We start from the raw sequence: 12,759 nt of genomic DNA, 5'->3' as shown, positions 1-12,759 counted from the left end.
GCTAAATTCTCTGTTCAGCGCGTTCTGGATCTCTGCTATTCCTCCATTTGGGTGATCATTACAGTGCTTGATATACCATGTCATTGCGTGATCGTGCAACGCGCTCACCAATGTGGCCTTCTTGATGTTGTCATCCATGACCCCTTGTGCTTCCCACACTGCTCTTACCATGAACCATAACTGATCCGGATCCTCATTCCCTACTCCTCTGAATACGAGTAGCTTGATTGCGCTTGCCATGCTGAACTGCGGTTTGGTGGAGGTGGGGTAGGTGAAGATGGAGGTGAAGTAGGTGAAGCGGGTGATGGTGTAAGTGGAGGGGATAACTGCGGAATGCGCTGCCTTATCAAACTGACCGCACTTCTCGGAGAAACCCGAGTGAGCTCTTCCTCGCTCTCGCACAAAGGTGAAATTAAGGGACTGTTTCCTAATCCCTCGATACCTTTGTAGATCTTTCCACTCTGCGTCATTCCAAACATTAATGTATTCGCATAACCCGCTTCTCACATAACAGCATCTTAATCTAGGTATTCAAGGATTTAATGTACCTACCTCACTGTCCCTTGAGAAAATTTCATTCTACTTTGCTACAACTCACGATCATGTCTACCGCGAACTCAGCGATGAACCCTCCTATTATCCGGCCAAGCGAATGGTCCAGAGCTCGCGCGATCTTATCTTCTGATGCCTATACTCTACGCACTAACTCTGGAGTCCACACTATGGGTTGATTGAGTTTGTACCTTCCCTAGCTGTCGGATAACCTCGCGATCCAATCGTACAACTCTGATGGAAAGGATGAAAAGAAGATCTCGTGGATTTCCATATACACCTAGCGATCTAGCCACCTCTTCTCAGATAGTTGCGTAGTTCTGTTTTCCTGTATCATCAACTCATGAATCTTCTGATCCAACCACTCTTCAATTTCCTTCTTCATGGGATTCCAGTGTCTCAACATCAGACATCCCTTAGGCAAATCCCGATCCCAGCAACGGAACCATTTGTTGGCTTATTAGGGCCTGACCCAGGTTCAGAAGTGATTTAGCCAAACAAATCTTGAAACTATCGGCCTTTTTGGCAACAGTCCACGGTGCGCAGACTGAGGTCTCACCCAAGGTAGTATGGGAGGGTGCTAGAACCAGGTTTTTGCACCCTAGGGATGTCTTGATGAAGTTTTGGAAGTTCGCAAACCGATCCTGTGTGCTTGCGTTGCTCCGTGCAGCCATCTATCCTTCGCAACTCGTGGGACTACTTCCACGTAGCTCTGTAATAAGCGCGAAGAGGAGTTGTCTATACCCGTTTTCCTGACTGTTCATTTATTATAGATCTTAACTTAATTATGTGAACCTAACATTCAGTAATCATTCAACATTTATAACCAGTGTGCGCAATCACAAACTGTAAAGAGATGCATAAATATCATAGAAGCAATAAACACATAATACTTCAGAATCAACTTATCTTTTATTAATCCTCTGTTCGGATACAATCCCAACTCTGCCCTGTGCACTCAGCTGTAGGGGTCTGTGCACATAGCTGCGGACTCTACCAGTCCTTTGCACACTCAGCTGCAGAGCCTCTTCCTACTACTACAACCCAAGACTCGGACTTATAGATTCAGAGAAAAGTCCTCATTCAAAAACCCATATTACTTCTCAAAGCTAAGGCTTCGACTCCTTTACACTTAGAGCCTTACTCTATTTATACAATCCCATGGTCCATGGACCATGGGTAGGTCGACACATTCTATATTAAATTACATTATTTTAGGGCAGACAAGCCTAGACTCTCATGCTCCGTGCTCGCATTTTTTGGGGTCTTTACATTATAATGACCAAAATTCAGGCTACAAGCCCTAAAAACCCACTATTGGGGGGATCCGCTACCCAACACTCCATCTTGGGTTTCATATATACCCAACCTATGACAACGAACTGCATTCTATTACCGAAGCCTGTAAGCAGTGGAAGAATTATATTTTGCCAAAGGAAATGGCCATCCACGCTAGTTTTAGGCCTTTTCCTACTCTAGATAATCCTTGGGTGTTAGTGACCATGGATTTTATGTCATGTTTTCCCTCAACCAAGCATGGTAACGAATGTGTTTTTTTTGGTTGTTGATCGCTTCCTTAGGATGGGAATTTTGGTATCCTGTAAGAATATTGTCCCAACAAAATCCACTCATGAGCTAGGTTCATGGAATAACACATGAAGACACCTCCCATACTTGGAACAAGGTAAGCAAAGAAACCAATTTTGAGGAACATATCCAACAAATTCAACAATGAGTTCATGATACTTTGTAGAAAGTTGCCAACTCCAAATACAAGTAAATACACAATCCATTGGGTTCCACATAAGTTTCAGGTTGGTGACAAGTTATGGTTGGACTTACATAAAGAGCAATTGACAAACTCCCATAAAAAGCTCATATCACTTTGATACAAGCCTTACACCATCACCAATGCTATGGGTGATAATTCTTTTGAGGATAGTCATAGGATGATTTATATTACTTCAAAGGCATATCTTAGGATGATTTATGCTTGATGGGGTGCATGTCTAGAAAGAGTTCCTTTAAGAGAATGAAAAAGATGATCGCACTATTACTAACATAAGTAATTGTGATAGTCTACTTGAATGACATTAGGTAACTACATAAGAGATTTTAAGAATGATATTTTTAGGGTTTGTTTTATATCAAGGTATGTGGATCATTATGTTTTTTCCCAAAGCATTTACATATGACTAAATTTTTTAAATAGTACATCACTCTAATATTATTTCTCTTACATGCTCCTAGGTTATAATTCAAAGCATCATAGGTACTAAAACTCACAAAACTCTCATTTTTTTTTCTCTAAATAACTAAAACTCCTAGTTGTGCTACTCCTAATATTCAAACTTGCACTATTGTCAAGACTACTTCCTCTAATTCTTATTGTTCCTCCATAAGTAAGTTGTCTACTAGGTGAACTTGAACCATTATTAACAAGCTAGTGTAGTGTTACCTAATTGTATTTAAGAAGCATAAGGGGTGGGGTTGGTACAAGGCCAACTTTTCTATTGTCTAGTGCCATGCCCACTACTAGGTTCTCATCCTCCCTTAATAGTTGGGACACATCGTTGGCCTTAAGATATGGTTACCCATTAGTTCATTTGATTCTTTCTTAGCCACAATCTCATTCTACATTGCATCCAACCTGTCACTTTGTAATTACATATCTCCACAGTGTTCATCAAACCTCATTGAGGTGCCTTTACTACTACTCCTTATTGAGATATATTTTATCATCAACCCTTTGCTCACAACCATTCATTGGCCAACTCACCTTTCCATTCAAATTCTCCAACTCTCTCACCCTCACTTCACTACTTCCCCCCTCTCTAATCTCCTTTTGCAACTCATTTCCTTCTTCATTTGCTCACATCTAGTTCAATCACTACTAATTAGTTATCTCTACTTCCTCAAAGCTTGTTCAACTTGCTCTTTAGCTTTTGTGTCCTCCACAATCATTTGGTCCTTTGAACTCTCATATTTACTAACCCCATTGTAAGCCATTCCTTAATGCAAGGTTTTACACCACCATACTCAGTGAGTTAGTAAGAAACAACTTTTCCTTCACCCACAACATTTTTATCCATATAAAATTTATATTCACCAATCTCTCAAAATCCTATCCTTGCTTTTGAGTACAACTAATATAATTCTACTACAAACTAAATACACTGTATACTTCTATTATAGGCTTCCCAAAAAAATATTTGCTCATAAACCATGTGATGGCCATGCTCCAAAGTTGTCTCCTCAATAGTAATGTGGGGCTTCATCAAGCATATGCAACCATTCACACAAACTCGATAAAAAACTTGTATCCCTAAAATTTTAAATTTTAAAGATGTCATACATGAATGTACTTGAATTTTTCCATTTTCTGACAAAGCAGTGGCACCCTTCTTTTTTTTCTTCTCCATGGCTACTTTCAGGTCCGCAAGATTCACAGTATGACAAATGATACATCTTCGAAAGTTACAGAGTATCTCACACATTAATTTTTGCATTCTCCAACAAGGCAGTGGCGCCCTTCTCATTTTTTTTCTCCATTGCTACTTTTAGGTCCGTAAGATTCACAATATGACAGATGATATATCCTCGAAAGTTACAGAGGATTTCAAGGTTATGCCGAATGCGGGTTCGAATCCCAGAGCCACAACGACAATCACGCAAAGGTACCATTTTGATCTCATTCCTCATTCGATACAAGGCTTTTCCCTCCTCTATACGGGTCCATTTATTCCATTTAGAAAAATAATAGGGTTTTCCTGAGTTCTTTAAATTAAATTTAGGGTTTTGCGAGTTTTAAAAATTAGATTTAGGATTTCTCCAAGCTCGTTTGTCTCCCTTTTTCGATGGGTTGAGCATTTTATGGAAGTTTTATGTGTAAAGAATCATTGCCAGGCCGATCTCTCTTTGCAACAGGATCATTTGTTTAATTTGCAGGGTGACCGTGAGAAAAGAAAACATGTAGTAAGTAGCTATTTCCAAAAGTTTTCTAAAAAATTATCCTTGCTATTAACCTTGGGTAATTATCAACACTTGCAATTATTCCTAAGCATGCATCCTTTGAGAGATCCGCCTGGCTTAACATAGATTGAAATCCTCATGCATGAGTGTCTAGGGAACTATCGCTTTTAACAATGCATGCAAAACCAATTAAAGAAAAAACTCAGAATTAGGACTGAATTGATAATTTAGGAAAACATATAATATGGAAATTAAAAAAGGATGGTGTGTTCATGCCAAAACAATGCATGCACCCTCTATCTCTCTATATCCTCTATAATTTCTAGTGTGCCTTCGTAAATGCTCTACGGACTGCCAAAATAATGGTTGATGTACTACTGTACAATACTCTGCTGGAACAAGAAAGGTTTTGTAAGCTACATATAGCTAAACTAACACTCTGGCGGTGGAAGTCCAAAAGCAATTTTGAATCTGTGAATTAGCACTCTAATTCAACCTTATAACAACTCTGAATCAACATTCTGATATACTGAGGAACACATTCAAATCAGCTTTAAGAAGCACTTTAAATTAATCCCAAGATCAACATAAAAAATTAATTCAAGAAGCATTGTGGATCCGAATCAGTGAAGAAAAACCCCAAATCAGCCCAAGAAACACTTCAAATCAGAGCTCCCGATTGCCATTAGAAGGTCTCCTGTTAAAAACTCTCAAGTGTTTTCCATAACTACAATTTTTTCATAAGCTCACAAATGTTCTATGAGAATCCAAAAGGCTGTGATGCAAACTAAAAGGCATAGTTGTTCATAAATAGGTTAGGATTAAGGTTTAGGAAGGGTGAATCACTCCTTTTTAAAACTTTTTTTGGAAGGAATTGTGGGTCGAATAAATTAAAAAAGAAGAAGATGATGCCCAGTATCTAATCTAAAAGAAATGCTAATGTAAAGATAAACTAGTGTACATCCATCTTAATCTCGAATCTATAAGTGTTGAGAGGATATTACATGTTTTTATTTTTATCCCTTGCGGTTCAAATAGATTTGAGTTTAATAAGGATCTATGCTTGATTTCGAAAAATTGTAAGCATCTGATGTTGACCTCCCTAGCTGTAGTGAGAATGTGGGTGCTTAACAAGCACGGAGTTACTTATGTGCCTTGTGCTTAGGCCCCAAAAAACCCATATTAATATAGGGTTTTCATTTGGAATTTGAGCCCTAAAACTTAGTAAAAAATTATCTTACAAGAATTATATTAAAAATAACACTTGTGTTGATCTAGGCCCTAGGGTACATGATTTTTTTTTATAACTAATTTTGTAGGAAAGATATGCATATGTATACAAACACACACACATATATATACATATATATGTATATGTATATTTTTTTACCATGTAACAAAGCACCCCACCCTCAAGCCCATGGGCAAGGGTGAGATATTCTTTAGGGCTCAAGGCCATACAACAAGAAGGCTTGAAGTCATTCCAATAATATACTCTATATGAGCTCAGCATGTCACTTGCAGGAATTGAACATGGGGTGAGGAAGATAACAATCATTCATCCGAACCACCCAAGATAAACCCAATTGACATTTTATGTCATATATATCTATAAATATCTATATATCTATATATATATATATATATATATATATATATATATATATATATATATATATATATAGATAGATAGAGAGAGAGAGAGAGAGAGAGAGAGAGAGAGAGAGAGAGATGTCAATTGTAGGAATTGAATTGGTGGTGGGGAAGATAATAATCATTCCTCCCAACCACCCGAGATGAACCCAATTAACATGGTATGTCATATATCTATGTATATTTATTCCCAAGGAAAATATCATGGGGAAATCCAAGGGATGCTTCCCCACCTTTACACATGGTATCCTTAGTAAAGTCATTGGCATAGACTAGTCCACCTTACTGAAGGGAATTCTATGCGAACACTTGTTGGCAGGGAAGTAACCAAATGATCAATTCTGGCAACAACTGGTTGAGCATATGCCTTGGGCTTACACATACACATGAATGATGAAATAGAACTAGGATACTGAATAGATATGAACTTTTAGAAATAATAATGTGACAAGTGATGTAAGATGTGAGACTTCATAATTAGTGAAGAATGGTGTTACGAAAGGAATTTGTGCATAGGTATACTTGAGATTCTCAATGAGAGTGAAATGAAGCATGAAATGAGACAATTAACTTAGGTTAGGATTTATTACTTAGGTCTTGCTTCTTAGATGAATGGGATCCATGTTATACAAGTGGCATTATTTAATTTTTTTGCCATTTTTTAACCCAATTAGAAAGCTACAACATGAGGGATGTCTATGAATTTGTGCATAGGTATACTTGAGATTCTCAATGAGAGTAAAATGAAGCATGAAATGAGAGAATTAACTTAGGTTAGGATTTATTACATAGGCCTTCCTTCTTAGTGAATGGGATCCATGTTATACAAGTGGCATTATTTAATTTTTTGCCAGTTTTTAACCCAATTAGAAAGCTACAACAGGAGGGATATCTATGAGTTGAAAAATTGAGGGATGTTGGGATAGTCCCCAAAAATTCTTTGACTCCATGATAGCATCCCCGCCTATTTCAAGATGTTTGCAATGGGTACCAAAGTTCGTGCAATGCTGGCTTAGTTGGGACCCAAGGTTTAAATGTAGGGACACATACTTGTGCAACATAGCAAAATAGTTATTATCTTTGGCTAGACATGACTAAGGTTAGATCCTAAACTTCTTGGATGGGCTGATTGGGTACCCAAAAAGTCCCTTAAATTTCACCATGAATGTGGGGATGGTCCCCTAAAAGTGCTCGGGTCCTAGACAGTGTCCCCACCCATTTTTGGGATGTTTTCAAGGAATACAAAAGTGTTAATTTTGAGTTAACATGTTCTTTGCTTCAGTTAGTTACTTCATCCATCCATTTGCCCATTAATCCATTAACAATCACATATAGTAACTAATGAAAGAACATACATGATAAATGCTGAAGACAAGCCAAGACAGAAGGACACAAGAATATGGCACAAGCCAGGGAAAAACCCTTGATCAAATATTCTTGTTATTAACCATCAAATGTTCAGCAGAGAGAGAGAGAGTACAATGATTTAAAGTCAATAATGACTTGCCAAGATGAAGATCCTATATCAAAGCCCTTAAACACGAAGATGACTCAATCAAATGGAAACTTTGGCACCAAGGGCTGGAGTCTTCTACTCTGCAGTTCTGAATACTAGTTAGGGCACAAGCACAGTTAGCTACAACACGCTTTTCATACTCGATAGACCTTCCATGAACTGTGACCTTCCTTCAAACAAATCTTGCAACAATTAGATGCCCCTTAACCTCCTAAGATTCAAAAATGGACCATACAGCTTGCTGATCAAACATAACAGACTGCGACCTTCCTTTAGAAGATACTCGACCTTTTAAATAGAGATTGGTATGGCTGGAAGTGGCCTCCACATTTCAGCATCCTCCTCATTGAGCCCAAGATCTTTGGTAGATCGCAACTCTTGTTTTCAGATTGTAGTCATCTCCTAGTCTACAACTTGATTTAAGGTATATATCCATATGTTTCTCAGATGCTGAATGATGTGAGGAGGAAGCTTGGAATTATTGTCATTACCAATCCAAGAATCCAAGCCCACCTAAACATTTGAGCCTCTTCTAACACACCAAAGCAAGCCAGTTCCCTATCAAAGTAAAAACATGTAATACTGCCTCCAAGTTACAAAGATGTTATGAGAATTTTTAATGGGGCTTCTAATCCAAGCTTCCACTAAGGTTGGATATATGTATTTTTCCTTTACAATAGAACACCAGAACCCTTTCCCCTGTACAAGCCTCTAGGCACTCTTTGTTTCCAACACCTTGTAGAAATGAAATAATTTTTAAGGCTGTAGCCCCCCAAGGCCTTTGGGATTTGCTAACTCATAGTGAATCTATAACTGAGTCTCCTAATTGACTCTATTACTTCTTTGGGAATCCAAGAAAGGGAGGACTAATAAAGTGGAATGACCTCAATAACTGATTTGACTAATAACAACCTTCTCCCGTTGGAAATCCTTCGATTGTACCAAAAAATCAAGTTTTTCTTGACCTTTATACCTAACCACTACCAATTCTTCTTTTGTTAATTGTTTGGTTTAAGGGTAAAGCCAAATTTCTTTAGACTATTATCCAACTTTAGAAATTGTCGAGGAAAGAGAGTATTGATGTACTCTTGATCTTCACTAGATAAACCTACAAAAGAGATGTGATATTTCTCCATATTGATCTGCATTCCTGAAGAAAAACAAAAAAGTTCTAAAATCTCCTTTAATTTTGTTGCATCCCTTCTTTTTCCTCCCAAGAAAATCAAATATCATCAATAAAGAGGAAGTGTGACAGTATACAGGAATTTCCAGTTTTTACCTTCCAATCACTCCAGTTGAGTGCACTCTTTCAAGGCCCTAATTAATTGTTTTGCCACCAAGAGGATTAAATGAGGAGAAAGTGGACAAATTTTCCTAAGACCTCTCTCAGGTATAAAGAAAGGGGTTGCAGATCCATTTATAAGTACAATATAAGAAACTAAGGAAATACAGTTTAATATCCAAGTCAGAAAAAGGAGCTTCACTCTATCATAATCCTTTGAGAGATCAACCTTCATTACCATATCCCTCAACTTTTTAATCTTAATGGAGTGTAGACCTCCTTTAGCAATGCCAACTTATTCATGTATCTTTCAGCCCTCCAGAAAACTGAATTGTTCTTCAAAAATAGTGTTAGATAAATTGGTCTTAGTCCTTCGGGCAATTAATTTTGTGATGATCTTATACAATTGCAAAGAGAGATCGGTTTGAACTGGTCAATAGAGAGAGGGTTGCCAGAGTTGGGAATAATTATTATAAGTTGGCATTAAAAGCTGTTAGCATCTTGTCAATAGATCTCGATTCATTTACAAGCCTTCTCAAATCTTTTCCCATGAAGTCTAAGCATCCCCCAAAAAATTTACAGGGAACCCATTAGGACCTGGAATTTTTTCTTTTCGTAAGCTGTGTAGTACCTCTAAGAGCTCTTTCCTCCCAACCTCCTCCATAAGGGATTAATTATCCTGAGCATCAACAGGACTGACAACAAAAGATGATATTCTAAGAATTTTTGCAATGGGAACTTGTATTTTTCCTTGTAGTTTTTATCAAAGATTTGAACACCTACTGCTTCAATTTTAACTCCTACAATCTATTATACCTTGACGATATTGTTTTCAAAATATATAGAATAATTTGGTTGTAAAAGGTGAGTTCTCATGATAATTACTTGTGAACTTAGTTGGCTTCTTATTCAATTATTTGTGTTTCTTTTCTTCATCAAGCAATTACCAAAATAAAAACATGAAGATCACTAGAGACAAAACACAAGATATAGGCTTCCACCCCAAGGAAAAATCTTGCAACTAGGGAAAACCCAAGCAATCCTCTTCTTCCAGAGTCATATCAAAATGAGATATCAAGACCAAGACCAATACACTTTCCTCCATAAGATCCCCAAGTCATAGTCAAAATCAAGCTTCTTCAAAACTTCGACCATCCTTCCATGGAAAACTTCACATATCCCAGCCACTACAACTTGCATACTTCATCAGAACATCAACCCAACTTGTTTCCCTCTGTAAATTGCAAAATTTTTACAGATTTCTAGCTTCATAAACATCATCTGCACACACAATAACATCTATGAGATTCCACAAACTAGTTGAGAGGAGAATGATATTTGTTATGTTTATGGACATAACAATGACATGACTGTGATGAAACTGTGAAGAGGGGTTTAGTGCATCAACTTTTTATTGTTTCAGAAAGGAAGCACACATGTGTATTAACTATTAACATTTTTATTATTTCGTCAAGCAAACACAAATGTTCATGAATCTTTTTTTGAACAGGTATTTGTAATTTTGTGGGATACACATGTTCTGGGCACTTAAAGTCTTGCAGGATATGTTTCCCAGGAGGATCCTGCCTGTTTCCGAATTTGGGATGCATTTCTGGGTGGATCCTGCCAGATCTGGATATGATTGGTGGATCCAGGTTGCTTCCAAGGCATATTCTGCCAGATTTGGATTCAATCTGCAGATCCAGGTTACCTCCAAGGAAGATCTGGTAACAGAGTATCATATACATGGGGACAATGCCCTTCTATGGCAGAAGGGTGATGTGAAGTGATGCTTCAAAACTGAGAAGTGGGAGTAACTTGGACAATCAAAATTTTGGATTTGGGGAAGAACGAGGGAAAAAAAGACTTGGCTAACATTACAAATATGTATAATATTTCATTTTTTCAATTTAATTAAAACTTAAACCCACAATAAGTTTTCCCTCTAACAGTGCATGCTGGAACAATCTTCTCACTTGGAGAAGTGCAGTTAGCAACCTTGTGTGAGCAAAATCATTTTATTTCAGGGTTTGGATGAAATTTTTTGCTCTTGCATAGTGTATTTTGTCTATTCCAATCTTAAATGAAAAATTCACTCATTTTTACTCTTGTTAACTTTTAGCAGCAAAGCCCCTCTTGTTAGTTTTTAGCTATCAAGTGCCTTTATACAGTTGTTTGAAGTTTTTTTTAATAGGGATGATCAATAAAAATTAAAATATGTAGAAAGTAGGAGTTACAAGTTTGAGTACGGTCAGTGCTTCCATTTGTGAAATTATTTTATGACTGATTATCTATTGTTGACAGGCCAAATTATGGATCAGAAAGTGAGATGGAAGATGAAGCAACAATAGTGAAACTTGTGAATGATTGTGGTCGAGTAAATAGAGCATCTACTCAAAGTTCTGTGAAGCTTCATGAAATAGGACCACGGATGACTTTGCAACTTGTGAAAGTTGAAGAATGCCTAAGTTCTAGAGCTATCATCTCGAATGAATTTGGTTTATTGCTTGCTTCCCTTTCATTTTTTCTTATTTAGTGATTCCATATGATGTTGAATGAATAAAGACTAGAATGAATAATAGGTATGCTTGTTCTTGTTTTCTAGAAGAAATGACCTTTATCTATAAAACTAGGTTAGGCCATAAACTGGAAATGGTTCAATCCATAGCCATGAGAAATTATGGTTATTTTTAAGAACTTGTTTCATTCGATGGAGAAAATAGCTTTTTGAATTTATCTCTAGGCTCAAGTTATTTCTCTCAACTTTTATCAATATTTATCCTATTTAGTGTGTGCTTGGGTGCAGTCAGTGACCAAAGTCCACATTTTCTATTATTGATCCTCTGTAAATTTGAGAAATTTCTAACACAAGATTGTTACAAAGAAAATTGATTATGGGATAAGCATCTAGGTGCTAGGACCCCCTTCTAGTTTCTGTGTAATGTTAGATGATGTGAGATGACCAAATCATTTTTTATTTAATTTGCAAGAATTCTGTTGAATGGTGATTGAAAATAATTATGTACATGTTTAATCATTAGCTTTTATATGTTGGACAACATCACAAATAGGGATCTTGTTTTATTATAAACACAGTGAAGAGTAGTTCAATAACATTTATGTACATCTACTTCATATTGTCAATATAGTGAATAAGATGCTTTTATATCTTGGATGCAGTTAAAGAAACACCCGAAGAGGTCAAAATGTTAAGAGAAAAGATAGAACAGAGAGAGGCATTATGGAAACAGAGGAGAGCTGAGCAGGAAGCAAATGTTCATCGGAAGGAGTAAGTACCATAACCTTCAGAACATGTGTTGTAGTTGTCAAACATGGGGATTTTATGCTATAAAGGTTTTCAATGTTTGGTGTAGTAGTCTTACTGGCATCTGTCTACATATAAAAGTTTTCAATGTGTGGTGTAGTAGTCTTTTGGCATCTGTCTATATCAGGACGTCTGGATATCTTGTATTTGTCTTTCTGGCACAAGAATATTTTTGGAGTTGTCAAAGGCATTTGGTTGGCTTCCAGGCACCTGAAATTAGTAGTTATACGTTGCCAGGACTCAGAACACTAGGTATTTTGAGTTTCTACATTGGAGGTAAAAGAATGAATTCCTACTGAGAAGGCCACAATTATGCAGATATACAACATTTGGCTGAAATGGTGGTGAAATTTATGTGCCTTTCAGTGAACACATCCGCTAGCTTTTTTTGTGGAAGAATGTTGTTGGTCCCATTAATTTTCATTTCTTTGGATTAAGTAGACAATGTTGTGAAATTGC

The 12,759-nt window shown here is 37.0% G+C and overlaps 1 protein-coding gene across 1 annotated transcript; it reads left to right on the top strand.

Moving 5' to 3' along the window:
• The first annotated feature begins 10,510 nt into the window (after positions 1-10,510).
• On the top strand, positions 10,511-12,268 carry LOC149202001 (uncharacterized). The gene is made up of 3 exons (XM_089401434.1): positions 10,511-10,761; positions 11,280-11,473; positions 12,156-12,268. The coding sequence occupies exons 1-3, from the start codon at positions 10,511-10,513 to the stop codon at positions 12,266-12,268; spliced, it is 558 nt and encodes a 185-aa protein (XP_089257560.1).
• The last annotated feature ends 491 nt before the right edge of the window (positions 12,269-12,759 follow it).

This window comes from Pinus tabuliformis, chromosome 2_1, assembly GCF_031772625.1.
Source record: "Pinus tabuliformis cultivar Carrire ecotype Pingquan chromosome 2_1, CPIR1, whole genome shotgun sequence".
Lineage (NCBI taxonomy): Eukaryota > Viridiplantae > Streptophyta > Pinopsida > Pinales > Pinaceae > Pinus > Pinus tabuliformis.
This window is presented reverse-complemented; position numbering and strand designations above follow the sequence as displayed.

What these genes read in the sequence shown, in the direction of transcription:
- LOC149202001 (XM_089401434.1), top strand. Translation starts at nt 10,511, where the DNA reads ATGTTCTGGGCACTTAAAGTCTTGCAGGATATGTTTCCCAGGAGGATC. An exon ending in TGGCAGAAGGGTGATGTGAA is followed by an intron (nt 10,762 to 11,279) that starts GTGATGCTTCAA and finishes TATTGTTGACAG; the next exon opens with GCCAAATTATGGATCAGAAA. An exon ending in TATCATCTCGAATGAATTTG is followed by an intron (nt 11,474 to 12,155) that starts GTTTATTGCTTG and finishes TCTTGGATGCAG; the next exon opens with TTAAAGAAACACCCGAAGAG.